At 46.1% G+C, this 26,854-nt stretch overlaps 1 protein-coding gene across 7 annotated transcripts in view; it reads right to left on the reverse strand.

Moving 5' to 3' along the window:
- The window catches only part of TRAPPC9 (trafficking protein particle complex subunit 9), a 745,023-nt gene that overhangs the window by 494,318 nt on the left and 223,851 nt on the right, over positions 1-26,854 (reverse strand). For all 7 annotated transcript variants that reach the window (XM_017895132.1, XM_017895131.1, XM_017895130.1 and 4 more), the window contains one exon: positions 12,713-12,837. In XM_017895132.1, the coding sequence (XP_017750621.1) occupies positions 12,713-12,837 (125 nt within the window). The remainder of the gene's footprint in view (positions 1-12,712; positions 12,838-26,854) is intronic.

The following is a 26,854-nucleotide window of genomic DNA, read 5'->3' on the forward strand; positions in this document are numbered from 1 at the left end:
TTAAAGGATTCCTTTGAAGCTTTTACGCTTAAACTTTGTAGAAAGAAATTCCCTGTCTCTGTAACTATTACTGGGACAGATTAGAAATAATTTGGAACTGAATTGGATTTGCCATTTTGTAAGCTTTTCTTATCTACCAAGGCTAATAGCAGACACTTAACTCCTTACAATAGCCCAAGAGAAAGTATTATTATCTGCATTTCACAGATTGGAAACTGAAGGTCAGATAGGCTAAAGGGTTTATACTCAACTGCTCTATAAATATGGTTTGAATTGAGAGAGAATGTTTTGTATCCCATAATAAGTTGGGAAACTTAGAAATTATACGTAAAGGGGCAGCATGATATCATGGAAATAGCGTGAACTTTGGATTCAGACCTATCCTGATTTGAATTTTAACTTCTACTTAGTAACTGCTTGACCTTGGGCTAACTTAATCTTTCTAAGCTGTTCAGTCATTTCCACTTGAATGATGTGAAGTTGTAGTCATGAGGGAAGTAATCTGTAAACACTGTCACCATGCTAAATCTCCCCGGCGTCACATCCCGAGCCTCTGTCTCGCTCTTCTTCTGGCCTCGGCCTGTTCGGCTGCCTGCCATGCCTGGGCGTGCCAGCCTAGTGGAGGGGCTGGAACTGTGATTTCTGCCATTGGCCAGCCCGGTGTCGAGCCTGCCTCTGCCGCTGAACTACTGAGGTGATTCAGGGCGATGCACCCAGCAGGCCATGACACTGTCTTCATCTAGAAAACAGGAATGCTGGTAATGACCCCCGCCTCACAGGTCCGTGGTGAGGGCACATCGTTAACGCAGGGGAAGCCCCAGGCATAGGGCCCAGCACCAAGTGAGCATCGGAAAATGCTGGACAGGACACTGTGGCTGCTGCTGCTGCTGGAGGGAGGTGGGGGGTTCCTCCACTCTCTCCTGACTTCCCCATCCCCCCGTCTGCCTGAAGAATCTTGTCCGGTTCTCCGGGAAGCCTTCTCTCTTCCATGTCACCCCACTCCCCCGCTAGCTGCGTCTCCCTCCCTTGCCTACGCCCTTTCTCTCCTGGCTTCCCTTTGCCCCCACCCCCTTTCCCACCCAGCAAACCGATGATTACATGGATGTCTTGGGAACAAACAGATGACGAAGACACTGCCTGTCCCCAAGGAAGGCCACAGTCCCAATTGCACATCTCTATGGCAAGAGCAGCGCTGGGCACCACTGCTCCTGTAGATGTTCTCTCCTCCGGCTCTACTGCAAGATTTCCAAGGGTAGAAGCATGTCTTATGCAAGCCTGTGGCCACACTGCCTCACACAAATCAGGTTGCTGTAAGTGTTCCAGGAATAACTGGCATAATACATGTTTTCCTCACCGCTGATGGGAACGTCCATTGTGCTGCCCCCAGGCCCCAAAGGGCTCGTGGAAACAATTTTTAAATTTGTAACACAGCTTGATTAAGAAACAATGCTATTTGTTGTATATCGTAGGGTTTTTTTTTTAAACTTGAATACATTTGCTCTAAGTTGTCTTTACAGATTATTTTGGTCCATTTGCAACTGTAATTATTAAAATGTAAAAGCTAGCTGGGTGTGATGGCTCACACCTGCAGTCCTAGTGCTTTGGGAGACCAAGGCAGGAGGTTCACTTGAGGTCAGAAGTTCAAGACCAACCTGGTCAACAAAGCTAGATCACATCTCTACAACAAATTAAAAATTTAAAAATACACATTTTTAAAATTAGCTGGAAGGCCAGGCATGGTGGCACATGCCTATAATTCCAGCACTTTAGAAGGCCGAGGCAGGCTAATTAGTTGAGCTCAGGTGTTCAAGACCAGCCTAGGCAACATGCTGAAATTCCATCTCTGCAAAAAATACAAAACTTAGCCAGGTGTGGTAGTACGTACCTGTAGTCCCAGCTATTTCAGCTGCTGAGGCAGGAGAATCACTTGAGCCCAGGAGGTCAAGGCTACAGTGTGCTGTGATCACACCACTGCATTCTAGCCTGAGCAACAGAGTACAACTCTGTCTCTTAAGAAAAAAATATAAAAGTATATAGAAACTTTATAAACATCCCACAATTCTTAATTTTAAAAGCTAAAGTAACATATTTTACACGACGTATCTGAATGTTGTTGAGATCCCGAAAAACCCAAAGGTAAGCTTTATTCTGATCGAATGAGATAAAACATACCTTACTGTCTTGCTTTGCCTCACTAATGAAGAGAATCTCCAGGCAACCCTGTGGAGAGGGGTTGTCTGACCTCACTGTCTGGAATATCCAGGTCAAGAAATGTTAACACAGTGAAACCCCGTCTCTACTAAAAAATACAAAAAAAAAAAAAAAAAAACTAGCCGGGCGAGGTGGCGGGCGCCTGTAGTCCCAGCTACTTGGGAGGCTGAGGCAGGAGAATGGCATAAACCCGGGAGGCAGAGCTTGCAGTGAGCTGAGATCCGGCCACTGTACTGCAGCCTGGGCGACAGAGCGAGACTCCATCTCAAAAAAAAAAAAAGAAATGTTTACAGAAGGCACGCATCACAAGCCCATGGCCATGAGGCACTTACAGTGAAGGAAGCTCAGCAGTATAAGCAAAGGACAACAGTAACAGTGTGGGAGGTGCTACCATCTAGGAGGGAACGGACAGCAGGCGAGGACACAGGACCCAGAGGCCTGACTCTGGGTAAGCCACTTGCGGAGGAAGGCTCAGCAGACCAGGTGACCTCAGAGCTCACCCAGGAGGACTGAGGAGCATGCCAGGAATGAAAGGAAGTGAGCAAGAAGGCCCAGCCAAACAAAGAGCCTGAGCGCAGGGCCAGGAATGCAAGAAGGCATGCCTTGTCCAGCCGAGTAAGCAGGTGCGGATGGCTGGCCTCAGGCGAGCACAGGCCACCTCTCACCACGAAGGACATGGGTAGCTACCCAGGGCTGATAGATGTGTTTCATCAGGTAGAGGAAGCTCCCTTCTGTTTCTAGTTTGCGGAGAGTTTTCATTCTAAATAGATGCTGGGTTTTTATCACATGCTTTTTCTGTCTCTTGAGATGGCATACATAGTTTTCCACTTTTAGTTTGCTAATATGGAGAATTACATTTGCAGGTTTTCTCGTTAAGCCAACCTTGCATTCCCCAGATAAACCCCAATTAGTCAATATTTTCCTAATAGGGTTAGATAGTAGATGCTCAATTTTTGCTTAAAATTTTTGCATCTGTGTTCAGGAGGGATACTGGTCTGTAGTGCTTGGGGTTTTGTTCTTTGGGGATTTTTTTCCCCATAATCTCTTTGCCTGGTTTTGGTATCAGAGAAATGTTGACCTCACAGAATGACTTAAGAAGTATTCTTTCATTTTCAGGTTTCCTGAAAGAAGAATTTACATAGATTTCATATTATTTCTCCATAAAGTGTTTGGTAAAATGTATAAGTAAAGCCATCTGGACCCAAAATTTTCTCTATGGGAAAGGTTTTTTTTTCTTTTGTCTTTTTAAAAAGATTTTTTGGCCGGTCATGGTGGCTCACACCTGTAATCCCAGTACTTTGGGAGGCTGAGGCAGGCGGATCATGAGGTCAAGAGATCAAGATCACCCTGGCCAACATGGTGAAACCCCGTCTCTACTAAAAATACAAAAATTAGCTGGGAGTTGTGGTGCACACCTGTAATCCCAGCTACTCGGGAGGCTGAGACAGGACAATCGCTTGAACCCAGGAGGCAGAGGTAACAGTGAGCTGAGATCGCACCACTGCACCACTCTAGCCTGGTGACAGAGAAAAAAAAAAAAAGCTGTTTTTTTTTTTACTTTCTGATCTTCTTTTTTTGTTGACTTTTTTATTTTATTATATTTTCCATTTTGATTTTCTTTCTGAGCCCTCATGATCTTATATGGGAAGGTTTTAACAAAACATTCGGTTTCCTAAGTGGATATGTCTATTGTGGTTGTCTATTTCTGTGTGTAAGCATTGATCGGTATTTTGTGTCTTCTAAGGAATTTGTCACATCATCTCAGTTTTCACATTTATTAGCATAAAGTTTTTATCATATATTCTTATCATTTTAATATCTATAAAATCTGTGGTAATGCCGGCTCTCTCATTTCTAATACTGTTAATTTGTGTCTTCTCTGATCAATCTGGCTGGAAGCTGATGAATTTCATTAATTTTTCTCCAAGAATAAGCTTTTGGTTGCTTTGTCTATGTTGGGTTTTTGTTTCCTATTTCATTGTTTTCCACTCTGATCTTTCCTTTTCTACTGACTTTGGGTTTAATCTACATTTTTTTTCTAATTTCTTAAAGTGAAGCACAACCCCTGGCTCCCATGGGAGCTGCCCATGAATGAAGCTACAGCTATTACACCTACCTGCTCAAATTTTAAGAGACAAGATGTTGACAAGAGGGAGCATGAACCAATAGGCTTGCCAAAGCCAACTGTGCACAGAGCTTAAGGGAGGCCTGGCCGCACCTCCTGGCAAAATGGTTTTGTTAGGATTTCAAAACTGTTTTCCAGCAAGCTCTAAGCAGGTGTGGAGTGTTTACAGAGCAGTATTGCACATGGAAGGAAATGGAATCCATTTAGAGCCAGAGAGCACACCATGACAAATGGCTGCAGCCATCCACACTGGTGTCGACTTCCTGACTGTTCGCAGTCGTTCCAGCCACTTGGAATGCTTTATCCTCCAAGTCTCAGCTGGCTCCCACATCTCTATGCAGCTCTGGAGACTGTGAGTAAGTTGGATGCCTTCAACAGGCAAAGCCATGGGTACCTCCAGTGACACACAGCACTACTTGGGGTGTGCTGTGACACACGGCACACAGTCCAACTCAGGCAAAAGCCTCCTGTTGCCGGCATTTCTGCAGCCCCAGCCTGTGATGTGGGCACCAAGTTTGGGCCCTTCTCAAAAGGGCTCTCAATGGAGCCCCTGCCATGTTCTGGTCACGATGACGTGTTTTATGCACGTCATATCCAACTCAAAAGGTAGACACTAGCCTGGCTTTGCAGCTGGGGGAAGCCAGACTAGGCAGCACTAAGTACCTGGCCAAAGGTCCACAGCTGATCTGGGCAAAGACCAGACTCCCAGCCACTCAGGGGACCCGACACCTAGCTGTTCCAGAGGCCATTACACCCCTGCCTAGTCCAGAGCTGCTCTTGATGTTAACAACCAGCAGGACTGTGACTGACCTGGACTCACTGACCAAATCTCATTTTCCTCCTTCCATAACAAGAATGAAGTCCCAGTGAATTATTTCCTGACTTGGTCCAGCCTTCTTTCTTTCCCCTGCCAGGCTCATTTATCATTTAAGCCTTGCAACAACCCTATGAAGGAAGCATTGTCATTCAGTTTTACAGAGGGGGACGCTGAGAGTCAGGAAAGCTGGACTGTCTCCTCTGGCTTGCACAAATATTGTTTCTAAGGCGCATCCAATTCACAAAGCCCCTATTTTCAGCCCTAGAAGATTCCTCCCAAGGCATGCAGGAAAGACAGTCATGAACATGGACAGACACAGTCACTCTAGCTAAATGGAGGAAGGCATCTTTCTGGAAAACCTGAGAAACACATGTTATCTTTCCCACTTCTCAGGGTGCTCCCTAGGAGCAGCTTTCACTGAATTACTTGTTTCCATGACTACACCATTCCTCGGTGATAGTTTTATAGGTTTAGCACGATTCCAATTAAATCACATCATTCCTGCTTCGGGGAGAAGGGCTCTGTAACAAGCTCATGGTGCCAGATGCCCCTACAGCAATAGACGTCCCCACAGACAGCATTGTCAGCCACTTCACTTGCACAGCTCCCGCTCCAGTCCCCAGAGAGGCTCAGCCGTCCCGCAGAAGACAAACCTCGACAACCAGAAAATGCCGCATGATTGCACAGGTTTGAAATTCACCACATTAGCCACTGACGGAGCTCAGGCAAACCCAACTGCTCCCTCTTACCCAGGTAACCTCAAGTTACCCAGGTCACTTGAGGTTACCCAGGACGCGCCCACACTCCTCGCATGGGTGGCACAGCGTCTTTGCCTGGAATGCCCTCCACAGACCTTTCCCATTAGATCCTGTCCGCCTTAAGGGTTGGACCACAGGATGAAGATTATTAGAAGAGACACAGAGGGCAGGCGCCAGGCACGGTGGCTCACGCCTATAATCCCAGCACTTTGGGAGACCAAGGCAGGTGGATTGCCTAAGCTCAGGAGCTCAGGACCAGCCCAAGCAACACAGTGAAACCCCATCTCTACTGAAATACAAAAAAATATATATATTAGCTGGGCATGGTGGCAGGCACCTGTAGTCCCAGCTACTTGGGAGGCTGAGGCAGGAGAACTGGTTGAACCTGGGAGGTGGAAGTTGCAGTGAGCTAAGATCACACCATTGCACTCCAGCCTGGGCTACAGAGCGATACTCCATCTCCAAAAAAAAAGAAAAAAACAGGAAAAGACACAGATTCACTCCACCCGCCACAGACTCGGTGAACTTGGGCAAGTCTGCCCTAAACTTCAGTTTCCCCACTCACCTCACAGGATATTTATAGGGATTGAGGAAACTTGGGAATGGCAAGCACCCAAACAGTCCCTGCCCTGCAGAGCCCAATCCATAAATGTTAGCTCTTTTACTCTCAGTTCCCACATTAAAGCCCTGGAGGGTGCCCAGGCCACTCGAGGAAAGCGGCTGGCCCCCAAGGGCAGATGGGGGTCGCATGGGAGCAATGAGACAGAGAACTGACGAACTGATGGTCCACAGGGAAGGCATCAAAGGCCTTGGGGGCAGCATACAGAGGCATTGGCACTCTGTCCACAAGTAAAATTCAGAAAAGGTGTAGTGACAGAAGAAGGTGTCACAGTGTAACTGACAGAGACCAAACTTGGACAGTGTGACATCACCTCAAGGAGCCTTGGTTTTCTCCTTAGAGGATAATAGCACCTATTCAAACAGCTCTCATGGGAATCCAAAAGGACCATTTAGATGCAAGTGCCTGATATCCAAGAGTTCCTCGGTAAATGGTAATGATATTTTAATCATTACATTTAAATACATGTACAAACATTCATCTATATCTATATATATTTATAATGATTCCAAAGGAAAACGGTGCATTCACTCTTGCAACACTCAATTGAAGAAAACAAAATTCATGCCACAGGCACCAAGACCCAACCAAGTGTGAAGAGTATCTCCTAGATTTTGAAATTTTACCATAAACTGTAAGAGCCTAGCCTGTGAGAAAAAGAAAAAATTCCCTTATTGTCTAACAGAATACCTAAAATGTGAGAGAGGCCCACAAAAGAAGTATGAGTGGATCACAAAGTGAAGGAAGGAACTAATGAACTTCGCATGTCTCTGAAACCCTTGGCAGCCTGGCCTGTCTCCTCTCAGCCCTCTCCGTGCTCCTGTGCTCAGGACAGCAGGCCTGCAGCAGCATGCCATACACACGCAGACCTCAGGGGCCTCTGCACCTGCCAGCCCCAGGTTCGGGAATGCCCTCTCCACTCTGGCCTGCTAGCTCACCCCAGTTGCGTCTTCTTTCAATACTCCATTTGAGCGCAACTTCCTCTCACAGGCCTTCCCCAACTTCCTCTGTGCAGCCATAGCAATGAGGACCACCTGTATTCTAACCACTTTTTCTGTTTTATTTACTTGTATCTTGCCCACCAGCCCAGGAGTTCCATGAAGTCAAGAGCGCCATGACGCACCCTCGTTTCCCCGTCACACGGCACGCTGCTCAACATTGTCGTCAGTGGACAAGGCTGAGTTACTGGCTTGTATGACAGCCCCCAACTCGAGGGCTCCTAAAAAGGAGGCCCCTGAAATCCATCATTGTGTCCCCTCACCCCGGAGCACCGTAACTGACCCACAACAGGAGCACAACATACGTTGTGCTTTAATTGAGCAAAGAGGCAGAGTAAGGGAGGGTCAGAAGGAAGCCTGAACCCGGGCTCTACAGTCAGCACTGCCAGCATACAGATGCTGTCCAGATGCCAGAGCTCTGCTCAAGGTCAGAGGGCAGGGGCACAGGGGCTTAAGGGAGAGTGCCACATCTGGTGCACTGCAAAACGGATGGAGTGATACAGCGGTGGCCAGGCAAAACAAGGACATCCTCTGTGGCCTTGAGGAGGTCCTACTCCTACTCGGGAGGAAGTCTGGAATGGCACGAGGAAGGTGGAAGGAAGATGTGAAGCAGCACAGGGCTGAAAGTAAACTCTGTGGGGGGCTGGAGTCCGAGGATGAGAATGGGCTGCACAGTGAGAGGGTGCCGGTGGCAGTGGATGGCCTCTGGCAGGATCTAAGCATGAGGAGTAGCACCAGAAGGGGACACCAGTGAGGCTCCTTTCCCATAAAAGCTTCCATAACCCCGCATGTGGACTTACAGCATAATACAAATAAATACACCATTACAGCTGTGTCAAAACGCTTTACAGACACGTGTAAACATCCCCCTGCTCCCCAAAATTCCCTGGGCCTGCCTAAGCCAGTGAACCCCTACCGTAACAAGGAACACAGATGGTGAAAGGGCCCACACTCGTGAGCAAGCTAGTGTCTTCAATGCCATGGCGAGTCAGGCGCGCTGGCTCACGCCAGTAATCCCGGCACTTTGGGAGGCCAAGGCGGGCAGGTCACTTGAGGTTGGCAGTTTGAGACCAGCCTGGTCAACAATGGTGAAACCCCATCTCTACTAAAAATACAAAAATTGGCTGGGCATGGTGGTACACGCCTGTAATCCCAGCTACTGCAGAGGCTGAGGCACAAGAATCACTTGAACCCGGGAGACAGAGGTTGCGGTGAGCTGAGATTATGCCACTGCACTCCAGCCTGGGCAACAGAGCGAGACTCTGTCTCCAAAAAAAAAAAGCCATGGCGAACGTCTAGAAGGAGTTCAAATGCTCAGACAAAAGCATGCCAATAATCTATACAGAAAATCGTAGCTGCTCTCACAGCAAACAACCAGCAGAGCTGCAGGACGCCACCACGACACTTGAACCTCTCCACTACTCCACCAGCATTTAGGAATCAACACCTGAGATGTAAATAGGCCCAAAGGATCATCTTTGCAAATCAGCACTTTTCATTCTATCCCCAACTCTGAAAGAATAACTAGAAGGTAAATAGGTCTGAGGGGTGGGATTTCCAGAATTCCTTAGTGGGAAGCCCGGCTAACTCTGCCCAAAAAGCAAAGATGCAAATGGACGAAGTCGTCAAGAACAGCCATTTAAAGATTTTCAAACTGACCAAAGGCATGCAACAAATTGAGAAGCATTTATTCATGACAATCTCATTAATCTTGAGAAGAGTAAGGGTGACTGTGGCATTTTAGCCAGGGGCTGATTCCACTGCCCCTGTTACCCCCAACTCCTTGGCACACAAGTTCTACCTGGCCAAGAGAGACAGGCAGAAGACCGTCTGCTGCTCTGCTACCTGCTAGAAGAGGCTGACTTTATTTGGATCAGAGGGTGGAAAACACATATCCAGGATTGTTGTCAAAAATAACAGTGGGAGGCCAGGCGTGGTGGTTCACATCTGTAATCCCAGCACTTTGGGAGGCAGAGGCGGGTGGATCACTTGAGGTCAAAAGTTCGAGACCAGCCTGGTCAACATGGTGAAACTCCATCTCTGCTAAAAATATAAAAATTAGCCGGGTGTGGTAGCACACGCCTGTAATCCTAGCTACTCTTGAGGCTGAGGCAGGATAATGGCGTGAACCCAGGAGGCAGAGGCTGCAGTGAGCCGAGATCGCACCACTGCACTCCAGCCTGGGTGACAGAGTGAGACTCCCGTCTCACATTAAAAGAAAAAAAAAAGTGGATTTTAGCAGGAAACAGGCAGGGAAGGTGACACTGCAGCTGGCCTAAAGTCAGAAAAGTAGTTGTAGGAGATGGTAAAACAGCAGACCCGCCAGAAATTCAACAGGAAGAGCCAGAGCATGAAAGAGTACAGAAGGCTTTGGTAAGACCCTAGTTACCCCAGTGACACAGTTTCCATAAACTTTACAAAATTTATCAGGGAAGAAAGGAAGGGGAGAAGGGAAAATTAAAAAGCCTGCAGCGCGCTCCGCATTCATCATGAGGGCAGCCTGCCTGACCTGCTTCCTCAGCACTGCCAGTGCCTAAATTACCCCAGAATCACACAGACCCCGCTCCAAGACCCTAGTTCCCCTAACAGCTCCATCGATAGCCACTTGAACATTACAAAACGTTACGTTTTCCCTTTGAGATATTCTTTCAGGTCCTGCATACCACTGTAACTACTGACATCAGCTGGCCTGAAGGACCCCACTTTGCCAGGTGTCTGAGGGACCTCATGGAGTTAATTCACCAAAGAATGCAGTTTCCACATCCTGATGTTTCATTCCCCTCACCACAACCAATGACCCCAGCTTTTCAGGTCCTCACCCTCCACGACCCCCTTATAACCCGCAGCCCAAAATTCCTCAGGGAGATGGGTTCAAGAGTCTCCTCCCACCTCCTCGTGTGGCTTCCTGCTGTCATTAAACTCTTTCTTCGCTGGAAACCCTGCTGTCTCCATGTCATGGGTCTGCTACTATGCAGGACGCAAATGAGCCTGTTGGTCCCACAACGCCGGAAACCTGGGCAGCTGTGCACACGCACAAGCCCCCACACGCTCAGGACAAACCAGAGAGGGCCCCCAGGAGCCACTGGTCCTCGCTCAATGTGAGGCCTTGTGAATTCAGACCAAAGAAACAGCCCTGAAGTTTGCAAGCAATCCCCAAGGCACATGCAGATCCATCGGAGGATGGTGGAAGGCCTGCTGAACTGAAGTGGTTCAGCACAACCTCTAGTCAAATACTGGCTGCCCACAAAGCTCCGGGGCACCTGGGGCCCGCCCTGGGAATCCAGGTGAGCAGTAAAAATAGGAAGGAGAAAATCGTCAACAAAGCAGAGACGTCACACACTGAGGAAAACAGACTCCACGAAGATAAGTCAAGGCAAGTTTCCAAACTGATGGACAAACAAGAAGAACAGCAACACGCAGCAACAGGGGAGGGCAGGGGGCTCAGCCTCGAACTTGCTACGATCCATTATCTAAAAGATCCAGCTTTCCACAAAAAATTATGAGACATGCGAAGAAAGGGGAACACATGACTCATGCACAGGTAAAGTTGGCGGCTTCAGGAGGTGCTCCGTTGCTCTGCCTAGCCTTTGCCCACCATAGACTGTCTCACTCCCAAACCAGCAACTGATCACCGATCCATTGTACCCCAACCAGACAACAGCTCAGTGCAAAGCAGCAGGCAGCAGAGAGCCCCTGTGTGATATAAGCCTTCCCGCACCAACACTCCCCACTCCAAAGTCACCGCTGTCTCCAGCAGCCTTTCTGAGAGCTCGAAGAGGGGAGCATGTGTGTAGATATGGAGAAAAGAGAACGGTCGCTGCTCTCCACAGCAGACAGAGTGCAGCCACACAGTGGGGGCCTGAGCTGCAGCACAAACATAATGATGCCGGAGGGCCTGAACACGCAGTCAGAAGGCGGTGAGGATGCGGCTGCAGGAAGGCCGGAGGCGATATGAAATCCGAGGGGCTCTCGGAGAAAGCCACCTCCCCAGTCCTCTCTGACTCAAGCCTACCCGACAGCACCTCCTGTACCTGGTGGCTCCGTGCATGTGCTGTGCAGTTGCACACTGGGGCCTCTGCTGCGTCTGCTGGGAATCTTCTCCCACATCAGTCCCCTTGGCTAACGCAAGAGCCCAACAACACAGTAACCAAGCTGCTGTGCAAACAGAAGCTCTCCAGGAACAGGGCACTCCCCGCTACCAACAACCCCTTTCTTCACTGCAGAGCTCGAAAGGGGAGAGGACTCTTCCACTAAAACTAGTTTCTTCAAAGTTCGATCCACTGACATGACCCCCATCCACGAGAACTGGCCTATTCCCTCTTGCCATGACCTCATCAGACCCATGCTCCTCCACCCCTCCTCTTGGTTGAGTGACAGCTGCCCCGATGCCTCAAAATCCATTGTATCACTGACTCACAGGCATCTTCACCAAGCAATTCTGATGTTCCTAACCAGTCCTTGTCCTCTTAAATTTGGCGTGAGGACTGTAAACAGCATCCCAAAGGCTGGTCCTGAATATATGCATGCCTGAAAGTGACGTTGCCACCTGCAGCTCAGTCACAGCTCTTAGGCCCAGTCACAGCTCTTAGGCCCTGCTCTACACACTGTCCCTGGGACGGCTCAAACAGCCAGAGCTTCCCATGTGCTGAAGACTCAAAAACCCAGAGCACTCGTGTGGGCCTCGCCATGGAGCCAGCAGCTGCCTCTGCTCATGCTGGCCCACAAGCCGGCAGCACACAGCTTTGCACTGACATTCACTTGTGACCGGCTATCTGTCTTGGCTTCCTTGGGGCTTCCAAACCAACAACTGGGAAGGGTTGCCAAAAGATTACGAAAAATGTACAGGGTAAACATCCGAACTGTGGATAAGTATGCAATAAATAAACTTTTCAAATGAATAGGGAAACAGCAGGAGAGATTCTGCTTTAATCACCGCACGCCTGAATTCAGCCCACGGAATCTCCGTGTTCCAAGGACATAAGAGTTTGCAACACCAAACAATGCACTCAAGCTTCACTGTGACTGCTTTCCAAAACATTGTCCAAGAACAAAAACTACTGAGAATCCAGCTTTCAAATACACACAGCCTTTCCTTTCTGAAAAGGACTCAGAGCTGTGCTTCAGAAAAGGCTTTGCAGAAGCCCGAACAGCACGCGGCAGATGCCACCTGCCACGCCAACTCACCTTCACGTGGCTATAGTCGCCTGCTTTGTTGCTCTCGGGTGGGTTCACAGGTTTGCCCTCCACTCGGGGCCGAACGACCTGCCGAAAAGGGCTGGACAGCGGAAAGCCGCTCACACTGATTCCGTCTACAAAATAAGAAAAAAATCATAAGTAACATGTCAGCTTGGTTTTGGGGTTTGTTGTTTGTGTTGTTGCTGCTGCTGCTGCTGCTGTTGTTGTTGTTGTTGTTGTTGTTGCTGTTGTTGTTGTTGTTGTTTGGGACGGGTCTCACTCTGTCGCACAAGCTGGAGTGCAGTGGTGCAATCTCTGCTCACTGCAACCTCTGCCTCCTGGGCTCTGGTGATCCTCCCACCTCAGCCTCCCTAGTGCCTGGGACTTCAGGCGTGCACCACCGCAGCTGGCTGATTTTTGTATTTTTGGTAGAGGTGGGGTTTCACCATGTTGCCTAGGCTGGTTTGGTTTTGTTTTGTTTTGTTTATGTAGGGGATTTTGTTCAGAAACTGTGACTGTAAGGAGCACGCCAGTTTCTGTCCTGACTATTCTATCTCATATCAGTTACAACCGCCTGATGCGTCCTCCATCAGCACACACTCATATCCGCTGAGTAAAAGTTGAGAGTGTATCACTCCTTAAAAAGGACAGCTCCTTACCACCTGGATGTGATGGCACAGGCCCGGCCTGCCCTCTGCATTTGGACCATGCAGAGCCCATCTCTCCCATGAGCCTCTGCTGAGCTGCTCCTCAGGCTGGAACGAGTTCCCCTCCCTTCATGCGGCCAGCTCTCTCTTGCCGCCTGACCTTAGTCTAAGTGCTACCTCCTCACCCAGCTTCAAGCAGCCACCACTCTGCCACAAGACCCTACTTAAACCTCCGAGGAGCCACATGCTGCCACCTGGGTTTTTTTCTTACTCGTTATCTATCGATTGATCAGTCTAACCCATGAATCATCTTTAAGTCCTCTCTGCATCACATGTCACATGTCCAACTCAAAAGGAAATCCTGCTAGCTCTCAGAGTGTGCCCAGGGATAGCTTTCATGGCCAGCACCCACTCAGAGTCACTGTACCCTCCTGTGGTACCCTCCTGGCTCTTCTCCCCCTTTGCCTTCACTCCTTTCCCTAAGTCAATTCCCCACACAGCAGGCAGAGTCGCCTGAGGCAAGGGGGCTCACCCCCTGCCCCTAGCACTCAAGAGCAAATGTCAAAGTCTGCACTGGACTCCAAGGCCTCTGCATAATACACCATTTAACAGAAGAGAAGACCTGGCGGAATGAACGAGTCATTTGACTGCAGTTTTATATATTCTCAAGAACGTAAAGATACTGCCTCCTAAGGAGTTATTTTCAAGGAGCTGCAGCTCCCTGACAGAACCCAGCTGGCATGCAGGAGAAGCCTACCTATGAGTATGGCAAGTATCACAGACTTTCCAGCGTAAACCAGGCCAAGAGAACAACCACCAGAGGCAACCTGTGCAAGAAATCACGTTAATACCGATTCTGGCTTAAGATACAAGGAACAGCAGACACAAAAGAGCAAATGGTAGAAAGTGAGGTTGGTAAGATGTGGACTCACATTGGTATGGCACTTTATAGTTTCTAAGCTTGCCCTCATTTTAATTTTCTTTTTTTTTTTTTTTTTAAGTTCCAGAGTACACGTCCAGGATGTGCAGGTTTGTCATACAGGTAAACGTGCCATGGTGGTTTGCTGCACCTATCAACCCATCACCTAGGCATTAAACCCGCCATGCATTAACTATTTTTCCTAATGCTTTCCCTCCCCTCACTCCACCCCCACAACAGGCCCCAGTGTGTGTTGTTCCCCTCCCTGTGTCCACGTGTTCTCATTGTTCAGCTCCCACTTGTAAGTGAGAACATGCGGTGTTTGGTTTTCTGCTCCAGCGTTAGTTTGCTGAGGATAATGAAACTTGCCCCCATTTTATAGAACAGCAGTAAACAACCTGGTCACAGTCATACTGGCAATAATTGATCCTAGGCATCGTACCACACATGAATGGATATTTAGGAAACTTGATTGGATGGATGGATGGGTAGATGGGTGGCAGGTCTGAAACTCACACTAGGTATTTTTGATTCTAAGCCTAGGATCCTTTTCATTTTAACACAGTTGTTGGGAAAGAAAAATTCAGTAGCTGCGTATCTCAAATAAACCCATCTAAGTAACTTCTTACTAAGAAACTAAAGCTTCTTATGGTAAGATGAAGAGTATTTACTTTTAATTGATACAAAACATGTATTTCCAAATTCCCAATCACTTAGACCCAAGGCCCTATGCCTAATATCTCTTTGCAAAAATATCAATTAACCAAGCATAATAGAAATAGTTCATAATTTTAAAAAAATAACTTCTCTTAAGCATCATTTGCTAAGGTATATCCCCTTAAGTAGTTCAATTTTCAGGGATGACAAACAATATTCAACTGGGTAAAGAAGAATTAAGCAATTTTCTATTTAGAGGCTTCAAATCTTCAAAAGTTAAACTGTCTTAAGTTAAAAAATTGTCTACTTGAAAAGTTCATGACACCTTATGCCCAAAATAGCACATGAAGGAACCAGACGTTGTGCATCTGTAATAAGAAAAATGACAAACTGATCTGTTTCTGTTGGTGGTGCCTATGGAAGACACGTATGAAGACTGTGATCAAGCACTTAAGAGTGGGGTCCTCTCTGCACTTGGAAGAAACTGGAGGTGCCCAACTGGCCCCTCTTCAAGCATTGCATGTGGGCAGCAAAGATCCACCTGACGTCCCACAAGCAGCTCGGGCTGAATAGGCACGAAACGAACTTCAGAAGATTCTATTCCTCATAACAGGCTAGACAACTCAGACCAACTCAGCCCCTGAGAACAGCTAGAAAACATGGACAAAGTAGTCTTAAAATCCATGCAAGCATCAGAGAGCTAACAAGAACTACAGGGCTACTGTCTAGCAGAGGGGGAAATACAGACACATGAGCCTGACAGACATCCCCTAGAGGTGCCTGCAGATTTCAGAAGAGGTCACCAAGAGAATCTGAGCGGAATCTGAGCAGAACCTTTGACATATTCAAAGGACTTGATGTGAAAAACACTGGTGTCCAGTGTTCCCCGTGGAGAGTGGATAGTAAATCCAGGAAGCTTCAGGTAGGGCCACAGAGTGAAGTGTAGACTGGAAACAAAGCAGCCCTCACTGGGCCTAAGGCCCAGCTTGGCACCATGTCAGTCCCTGCAACTGGTAAGGCCATTTTTCTACCAAAATTTATTCCTTGTCACTCCTTGTTCTACCCCCATTTTTTTTTACCTTTATGCATTGGTAATTCTCTTCCCTCTGACAACCTTATATCCTAATATCCCCCGATTTTTGGTCACAGCTCAAATGCTACCTCTTCCATAATGCCTCCCCCAGCTGTCCTAATGGAAAGCAAGTACATCTTCCTCGGAGTTCCAGCATCTTCTCTATCCTAAGACCCGTGCCTACCTCCTGCTGACCTGTACACAGGCAGAGAGACTGGTAGGAGGTCAGAGGGGTCGGGGCTCAGGTACGACTCCCCTTTACCTGGCTGAATGACCTTCATCAAGTCAAATAACCTTCTATAAGCTTTAAATCCATCATCCCCTAAATGGGAATAGTGAGAACACATATACTGTGAGGTTATATAGAAGAATAAATGAATTATTGCACAGGAAGGATTCATCATAATGCCTGGCATGGGGCAAGCATTCAGTAAAAAGAGCTGTTCTTATTCCTACCGCAGCAAATTATGCACGTCTTAGATTCCTTGATGACTATAAACTCCTCGAAGACTGAATTCTTGTCAGATTCACCATTGTGTCCCTCATAGTAGCTGACGCAGGCTCTAACAAATTGGAAGCCCTCAGTAAATAGTAATTAAATGAATGAATAAATTACAGGGTCAAATTCAGTATTTAGTTGACATGCACACAGTTTACACACACACGCTCAATAAAAAATTCCATCATCCCAAAGTCACATTCAACAACCAACTCCTGGTTAACTGAAGTTTCATCAGGTAGATATGTGCAAAGACTTATTTGTAAAGACTCAATCAAAAGCTGTTAAGTTTGAATGAGTTAATTTTCTCTCTTTTTTCCTCATTTCTCTCAGCACCATGGACACAATTTATAAAACCTCTCCATGACACCACAATGCCTGGATGCCTGCTGTGAAGGGTACGAGTATAATGAACCGAACCATTTGCAAAACATAAACTCCACATTTTTTTAGCATCTTACCCCAGAAACTAGGTCAAGTGGACCTCTAAGCAAGCATGGTATGAAAGACCACTCAATGTGACTTCGCCCAATAAGTTGTCCTCTGTTGAGTGAAGGCCAGGTGCCCAACAGGGTATTTTTGCCATTTCATGTCTGTTTGTGTCTGTGTGTCTCCCTGGATCTCCATCCCTCTCTCTGACATATACACAGGGCCTGTAATACAGCTTGTCTAGCTCCTCCCAAGGGAGGCTCCATCCTTAGCAAAGCATACAAAAGCTTTCATCGCCCGAAGGACCCTGATTCTTTTTTTTTTTTTTTTTTTTTTTTTTTTTTGTCTTGGAAATATCAATCCTATTTTACACTTATAACAATGGTAAATTCTTCATTTCTGGAAATGGTCAGATGTTTTGGCCTGTAGAGGAAAGCAGAGTGAACATCTGGCTTTTGTCTGCCCAGCATTTCTCTTTTCTTTGGGGAGCAGCTCCTTCTTCATCCCATGTAGTTGTGGTTGGATCAAGGTTGGCCTTGATCCTGCCATGGCCAGAGACGAAAACATCTCATCAACAGCATTTATCCAGAGGACAAACAGAAGGTACAACAAGGGACATGAAAAGCCCTTCTATGAGATTTGATTTACAAATTCTAGAAAGAAAAGAGTCTGGTTTGTCTTCCTCTAAATCATGTTATAAAGATCCAGCTATGGGCCGGGAGTGGTGGCTCATGCCTGTAATCTCAGTACTTTAGGAGGCCGAGGTGGGTAGATCACTTCAGGTCAGGGGTTCAAAACCAGCCTGGGCAACATGGCGAAACCCCATCTCTACTAAAAATACAAAAAATAGCTGGGCGTGGTAGCGCATGCCTACAGTCCCCGGTACTGGGGAGGCTAAGACAGGAGAATTGAGTGAACCTGGGAGGCAGAGGTTGCGGTGAGCTGAGATCGCACCACTGTACTCCAGCCTGGGTGACAGGGAGAGACTCTGTCTCGAAAAAGAAAAAGATCCAGCTATGGGGCCTGCCTGTAGCCCTCCTTCCCCAACACAGTGAGACACTCTGGGCAACACACAACTCTATGAACTTTAGTTTTCTTGGCTCTGAAACGGAACCAACTGAAAAACTCAATGAGATTTGATGTAAAAGTACTTTGGAAAAACACAAATCAGCAATGTCTTGGAACTAGGAGGCTCTGGGATATGAGCACTTGGCAAAAAAAAAAGAAAAAAGTCTTAAAATTCCATCTGAAATTTGCCTCCTTTTGGACACAGACCTCAAAATCTCCAAGAAACCTCAAAACCTGCATCTTGAAGCTCAGAAAAATACTAAGAAAGCCACTCTATGGATTCTTTATAGACTATAGAAGTCTGTTCTCAAATCCAACTGAAGATACAAAACACAAGAAGCATATAAATTATAAATGGGGACAGAATGTAACCAGCTCAGGTAGGAGGCAGAAGCCAGCCTTCAGAAAACTGAAGCTAAGCCCTTCGCCCATACAGGAACAGAGTTGGAGAGAAGGGGGCAGCTGCAGAGGGATGGCGAGAGATGAGATGGAATAAGATGTCGTGAGCAGGGAAGCAAATCGCTGGGCGTGCCTGGGAAGGATCTCTCTCCAGTTGGGGTGGGGTGGAGGGGAGAAAATTATGTTCAATCATTTAGCCAATTTTTCTGCCAACACAGGCTATCACAAATAGAACAGAGAACAGATTGGGATGACAATTAATAGGAAGACAGGACAAAAAAAGTTACAAACAGATGAAGGCGGCCTAGTAGGAGGACTAAAGAGTTTAGTGGATTTATCAGGACAGAGGGTATTTAAGAATGGTATGAGTCTGGTAGATCATCATGAATAAAACTGAGCTTTTAGAGAGAATTTCATACTTACCATTTATAGTGCTCAACTTTTCTATTAAGAGCAACTCTGTGGGAAATTCAGAAAGACAATTTTGTATGCTAAAATAATACTTCTCTCTAGAAGTCAGCCATATCCCAACCAAGATGACAATTGGGGGAAATGACAGCTGAAAGCAGGATTTGTGCAGGGGAAAGAAAAGCAGAGTCACAATAAAACAGCTCTTCTAGGAAGGGGTGAGGGCTGAGAGCCACGTCCATGGCTTGGCACCAGGCGCTCAGTATGCACCATCCAGCTCTTTACACCCTGCAAAGTCAGGCGTTCTCTTACCGATTCTATAGATGAGGAAGCTGAGGCTCTGAGAAGGTAAGTAACTTGTTCAATATCATACAACTCATCAGTAGCACAGTCAGAAGTAGACCTCATGACAACTGGATTGGTCACTACCGAGCAAAACTGACCCAAATAATATATTTCAGTCCCCAAACTGGGCTTCCACAAAAGCTCACCAGCCAAGGTTGTTCTGCAGCACATCACCAGCTCAAAACTGTACACCATGCGTTCCACTAAACTGATCCCAAGGACCCTTGCAGGGGCTTAGCATCTATCTCCAGTGGTGGGATCTACGCAGGGATGTGTCCATTTTGGTACACTTTCAAAAGAGACACTAATGCATAAGGCTGACTACATTTTCCTCTCTTTTGAGAGGCACCTAAAATAAACTAGAATAAAACACATTAACAAAGGCAACAGGAGGCAACAATCGCTCAGTGGGAGTTTGTCAGGGATATGCTGTTCCAGGTAGAATATATTTTAAAGATGCTTTCTCATTTAGTCATAAAATCCACAGGTGCCAAAAAAGCCCATCTGGTTATCATAAAATATCCTCAAGAAAACCGAAGCAGTAGAAGCAGTTGGCTAAGAAATTAGCCAATACTCATCCTAAATTTCCATAAAGAAAGTAGCATGCTCATTCATTCAGAACTTTGGAATATGCTTAGGAAAGAAAAAATAATCATACAGGAATAGTGGCCTTCACATACTATTCAAATGGCAACAGTCCATCTTCCCCATGGGCAGCCTCACTTTGAGACTAGTCTTCCTTCTGTCGGATGCTCCCTGCAGTGGGGCCAGACTTAAAGTCCTCTGCCCTCACCGACACCGGAAGCCTCCAGGTACAGGAGGCTGTAACTACCAACTGAACATGTGAAATGTTCTGGATGGTTCCCAACTTGTTCTAAACTTAGACTGTGGGGACAATTGCACAACCCTGTGAATACACTAAGTGACCAAATTGTATCTCACGTGAATTCTATCTCAACAAATATTTTTTAAAAACTAAAAGAGTAGGCCGGGCGCGGTGGCTCAAGCCTGTAATCCCAGCACTTTGGGAGGCCGAGGTGGGCGGATCACGAGGTCAGGAGATCGAGACCATCCTGGCTAACACGGTGAAACCCCATCTCTACTAAAAGCACAAAAAACTAGCCGGGCGAGGTGGCAGGCGCCTGTAGTTCCAGCTACTCGGGAGGCTGAGGCAGGAGAATGGCGTGAACCCGGGAGGCGGAGCTCGCAGTGAGCTGAGATCCGGCCACTGCACTCCAGCTTGGGCGACAGAGCGAGACTCCGTCTCAAAAAAAAAAAAAAAAACTAAAAGAGTAGTAAAACTGTGTTAGGGTACAAACACACTTTGGGGGTAGGGGGAAGATAAAGAGAAAAGAGAGATTATATCCAAATGAATAACAATTAGACCAGAAGCTAACCCCCCAGCAGCAAGGGAAGTCATAAGAATTCATCTTCAAAATATTAAAGAAAATTCATCTGCTACACTAGACTATGTATACAACAGAACTTTTTTAAAGAATGATGGTGACAAATACACTCTTTGGCTAAAAATTAAGAGAACTTACCACGAACACGTTCTCACCAGGAACTTCTAAATATTACACTTCAGGTACATAGAAAATCATTTCAGAAGGAAGGTCAAAGATACAGAAAAGAATGGGAAACACAGAAAGCAGTAGGCAAGTAGATACATTGAAACATTGTGCTTTAGTCAATTCCATATGTTTTCTTTTTCCTTTTTTTTTTTTTTTTTTTTTTNGGTTCATGCCTCGGCCTCCCAAGTGGCTGAGATTACAGGCACACGCCACCACACCCAGCTAATTTTTGTATTTTTAGTAGAGATGGGGTTTCGCCATGTTGGCCAGGCTGGTCTCAAATTCCTGGCCTCAAGTGATCCACCAGCCTCAGCCTCCCAAGGTGCTGGGGTTACAGGCATGAGCCACCACACCTGGCCTCCATATGTTTTCAATGTACTAAATATTCCCTTGGCCTCTAAAATGTACAAAGCAACATCACATAGGCAGAAAAGGTCCTTTAAAGTTGCAGCCCTAAAATCTGAGAGTGAGATTTCCTTCTAGGGTCCCAAATAACTCCACATGGCAGTGTACACAGATGCACACTTCCTCCCAGTCATTTCACAGGGAGTCCAGACCATCACCTGCCAGGGCAAAAGTAAACATTCATACAGCAGCAAGGCCATCTCACAACAGGCACAAGCATAAAATGTGCTCCAAGAGCTAACATCCAACCAAGACTGCATGTGGTACCTGCTGGTAAGAATGATCTCCTTTGCTGGACAAAGACACTGGCCACACAGAAAACCAACTACAAAGCACTTTTAAAGCACTGAACAGTCATGTTAGCATAAGGATATTATTGCATTTTCTTCCCTTCTAAAGATGGTTAAGAAAAAAAGAAGTAGGGCCAGGCATGGTGGCTCATGCCTATAATCCCAGCACTTTGTGAGGCCAAGGTAGGTGGGTCACCTGAGGTCAGGAATTCAAGACCAGCCTGACCAACATGGTGAAATCCCATCTCTACCTAAAACACACACACGCAAAAAAATCAGCTGGGGGTGGTGGCAGGCGCGTGTAGTCCCAGCTACTCAGGAGGCTGAGGCAGAATAATGGGGTGAACCCGGGAGGCGGAGCTTGCAGTAAGCCGAGATCGTGCCACTGCACTCCAGCCTGGGCAACAGAGTGAGACTCCGTCTCAAAAAAATAAAATAAAATACAAAATTAGCCAGGTGTGGTGGCACACGCCTGTAATCCCAGCTACTCAGGAGGCTGAGGCAAGAGAATTGCTTGAACCTGGGAAGTGGGGTTGCAGTGAGCCAAGGTCACGCCACTGCACCCCAGCCTGGGCAACAAGAGCACAACTCCATCTCAAAAAAAAAGAAAAGAGGCCAGGCGCGGTGGCTCATGCCTGTAATCCCAGCACTTTGGGAGGCCAAGGTGGGCGGATCACAAGGTTAGGAGATTGAGACCATCCTGGCTAACACGGTGAAACCCCATCTCTACTAAAAATACAAAAAATTAGTCAGGCGAGGTGGCGGGCGCCTGTAGTCGCAGCCACTCGGGAGGCTGAGGCAGGAGAATGGTGTGAACCTGGGAGGCGGAACCTGCAGTGAGCCAAGATCACGCCACTGCACTCCAGCCTGGGTGACAAAGTGAGACTCCGTTTCAAAAAAAAAAAAGAAAAGAAAGTGGATGAAACTGAAGCAGGTGAGGACTCAGCCACAGGTAAGGAAGGCATTTGTGAGCACTGGCAATCAGTCCTGGAGGACGTGCCCTCTTCTGCAGAAATCGTCAAGAGAAGTGGAAACTGTGGCTGGGGGTCTTGGGACCCCTCTGACTGAGACAGGAAATCAGACTTGGATCTGGGCACTTACAACAGTGACCTGCACTGACATCTTTACTAGACCATAGAGTGCTGGGGGCAGGAAGCCTGCATTTAAAGTCTGTATCCAAATAGTTTGTCACAGTGCCTAGCACACAGTAGCAACGGAGAAAAATATTTGCTGGGTGAATGAATGAGCTAATGTCATTTCCTAGTTCCTGTGTGATGAGAAAGGCCTCACAGCCTCAGGTGCCGCCCGGCACATGGGAAGCCCAGGACACACCTCCAAGGCCATCATTTCCAGGGACAGATGCACAGGTGCTCCCTGAAGTTGTGTCATGTGGCAGCCAAGAACTGCATGCCTGCACTGAAAAGCACCTAATAATGACAGGAATGAATGAGTTTGTGAATTAATGACTTCATGAATGAATAAGTAAATGACCAGCAAAAAGAGAGAAAAGCAGTTTGTTGCAGGGCTTTCAAATCCAAAGATTATTTTTAAAAACTGCTAGTAAATCACTGCCTTTTTTTTTTTTTCTTGAGATGGAGTCTTGCTCTCTCGGCCAGCGTGGATTACACTGGTGCGATCGCAGCTCACTGCAACCTCTGCCTCCTGGGTTCAAGCAATTCTCCTGCCTCAGCCTCCCAAGTAGCTGGGATCACAGGTGCAGCACCACCACACCCAGCTAATTTTTTTTTGTATTTTTAGTAGAGACCCCTCTCTCTCCCCCACCACACACACACACACACACACACAGATAAACACACACTCTCTCCCCTACCATACACACACACACACACACACACACACACATACACACAAACACGGTCTCTCCCCCACCACACACACACACACATACACACACACACACACACACACACACACGTTAAGTCCCTGGAATTGACTTTGCTCTTTTCTGCCACAGCGTTTTTACACACACATGAAACAACATTTTCCCACCCTACCCTTTTCACTTATTTAAGTGCTGCCCCTTCTGTAAATCTTACCTCAGTAATTATTCCCAAAGAAAAGCCTTCCCAGCCCTTTAAATTAAGTCGAACCCTGATTACATACTCACGGCATCATATATTCTGTAGCTGGCATTTAGCAGTTACAATTTTTCATTTATTTGTGAAATTGCTTATCCCTCTCACTAGACTTATGCTAATACAGTAGCCACTAGAGAAATGTGGGTACTTAAATTTAAAGTAATTAAAATTAAATAAAATTAATAATGAGTCATTGAGATCAGGGGTCCCCAAACCCCTGTCCGTGGCCTGTTAGGAAATGGGCCACGCAGCAGGAGGTGAATGGAGGGCAAGTGAGCACGGCTGAGCTCCGCCTCCTGCCAGATCAGTGGAAGCATTAGATTCTCATAGGATCACAAACCCTACTGTGAAATGCACACACAAGGCATCTAGGTTGCATGCCCTTTACAAGAATCTAACGCCTGATGATCTGAGGCGGAACAACTTTATCCAGAAACCACTGTCTTCCATGAAACCCATCCCTGGTGCCAAAAAAGCTGGGGACCGCTGCTTTAGATGCACCGTCCATGTCTCAAGTGACCAAGACCACATGTGGCTGGTGGCTGCGATGGTGGACAGTACTGCACAGGCCATTCCCACCAGTACATAGAGTCCTGTGGGTGGTGCCACCCTGGATGCTAAGCTCCTAGAGGGCAGAGACTGTGTCTTATTTTACTCCAGACACTCCCAAGAGTAGCAGAGTGCATGCAATAAAACAGATATGCAACAAATATTTGTGAGGAAGATGGAGAAAGAAAAAGAACTATGACTGCTTTCTTTGCTAAAATATAAAAACCCAGAAAGAAGGAAATTGCGTAAGTCCTGTTACCCGATTAGAGAGAACATTAAGAATTAGTTACTTCCATAATTTAAAACTGTATGACATAATTCCAAATCTTCTATAATTCCTGCTCCCTATTCAACAAATACTTGTGAGTACTTTATATGTGCCACACAATACTACACACACAAGTTAATTCAAGATGGTTCACAGGCCTAAATGCAAAAACTAAAACAATACATTTTCCAGAAGAAAACGTATTTCCGTGATCTTGATGTAAGTAAAGATTTCCTAAACAAAAATTAGCACTAACCAAGAGGAAAATAATTATAATAAAATTAAGAAACCTAAGAAAAATTACAATATATACATATTTTTTTGAGATGGAGTTTTACTCTTATTGCCCAGGAGGGAGTGCAGTGGCACAATCTTGGCTCACTGCAACCTCTACCTCCCTGGTTCAAGCAATTCTTCTGCCTCAGCCTCCCGAGTAGGCTGAGATTACAAGCACCTGCCACCATGCCCAGCTAATTTTTTGTATTTTTAGTAGGGACAGGGTTTCACCATGTTGGTCAGGCCGGTCTCTAACTCCTGACCTCAGGTGATCCACCTGCCTCAGCCTCCCAAAGTGCTGAGATTACAGGCATGAGCCACCGTGCCCAGCTGAAAATTTACAATTTTTAGTTAAGAAATTTAATTAAGAAAATTGATAAATTCTCTTCATTAAAAGGCAACATCAGGAAAGTAAAAAGCCTGACCACAGATTCTAAGATGTGTGCAATACTCATAGCTGACAATGGAAACTAATATCCAAAATATGTTGAGTACTCCTATAAATCAGTTGGAAGGTTAATAACCCAATAAAAAAATGAAGAAAATATTTTAATAGACACTTCACAAAAGTATATATCCAAATAATAAATAAGTATATGACAGATGTGCACATTATTGGCTACTTGGGAAAAGCAAGTTAATATCAACACCACATGTAGACCAGAACACCTGTAATTTAAAACACTGACAACACCAATGCGTGGTGAAGATCTGGAGCAAAAGAGAGTTCATACGTAGTACTGGGATGTACAGAAATCCCAAGGACCATTTTGAAAATCTGTTTGGTTATGGATCCATGAAAGCCAACATAAACATGAGCTTATGTCCACCAAATACGTGCACAAGAATGTCTACAGCAGCATCATTCATAACAGCCCAAAAGTAAAAACCACCCACATGTTCATCAAAAGTATAATGAATAAACTGTGGCATTTTCACGCAATACCGTCCAGCCATAGAAAAGAACAAATGCAAAACACAATATACATGCATCTCAGATATCAAGTGCAGGAAGAAGGAAAAAACCAAGATACAGACTTCTAACATGGAGAAATTAAGAGCATACAATTGTGTCACTTTAGGCCAAAGGAAAAAAGAAAACAAAAGAATGTACTTTTTTTTTTTTTTTGAGACAGTCTCACTTTGTCACCCAGGCTGGAGTGCTCTGGTGTGATCATGACTCACTGCAACCTCCGCCTCCCAGGTTCAAGCAGTTCTGCCTCAGCCACCCAAGTAGCTGGGATTACAGGCATGTGCCATCATGCCCGGCTAATTTTTATATTTTTAGCAGAGATGGGGTTTCACCATGTTGGCCAGGCTGGTCTCGAACTCCTGGCTTCAAGTGACCCATCCGCTTCAGCCTCCCAAAGTGCTGGGATTGCAGGCATGAGCCACAGCGGTCACTTATTTCTTCTACATGGAATTTAAGTAAAAACAAAACTAATCTATGATAGAAGTCATAATTTACAGTTATCTTTGTAGGCAGTTATTGACTGAAGGACTCGAGAGAACTGGAGGGTGCTGGAAATTATTTATATCATGATCTGGGTGTTTACACAGATTAATATGAACATAAAAATAAAAATTCATCAAGCTATAAACTTAACCTTTGTGTTCATTACTGTATGTAAGTTATACTTCCATAAAAAAAGACTTCAAATACCACTTAACAAAAAATATCAGGGAATAAATGTAGTAAAATCTGTGGAACCTTTATAGAGAATATGAGGCAATATTTTTGAAAGACATTTAAAATGACAAATAAATGAAGAGACATACAATATTCATAGATAGGAAGACTAACCACCATAAACATGTCACTTCTCCTCCAAATTAATCTATAGATTTGATGCAGTCCCAGTCAATATTCTAACATACTGCTTTCAGGAACTTGACAAATTGATTCTAAAATTGATGTGGGCCGGGTGCGGTGGCTCACGCTGTAATTCCAGCACGCTGGGAGGCCAGGGTGGGCGGATCAACTAAGGTCAGGAGTTTGAGACCAGTCTGGCTAACATGGTGAAACCCTGCCTCTATTAAAAATAAAAAAAATTAGCTGGGTGTGGTGGCGCATGCCTGTAGTCCCAGCTACTCAGGACGCTGAGGCAGGAGAATCACTTGGGCCTGGGAGGTGGAGGATGCAGTGAGCCGAGATCATGCCACTGCACTCTGGCCTGGGTGACACAGTGAGACTTCGTCTCAAAAAAATATAAAAAATAAACGAAATAAAATTGATGTGGAAGATCA

Source organism: Rhinopithecus bieti, unplaced genomic scaffold (genome assembly GCF_001698545.2).
Source record: "Rhinopithecus bieti isolate Rb0 unplaced genomic scaffold, ASM169854v2 scaffold_25940, whole genome shotgun sequence".
Taxonomy (NCBI): Eukaryota; Metazoa; Chordata; class Mammalia; order Primates; family Cercopithecidae; genus Rhinopithecus; species Rhinopithecus bieti.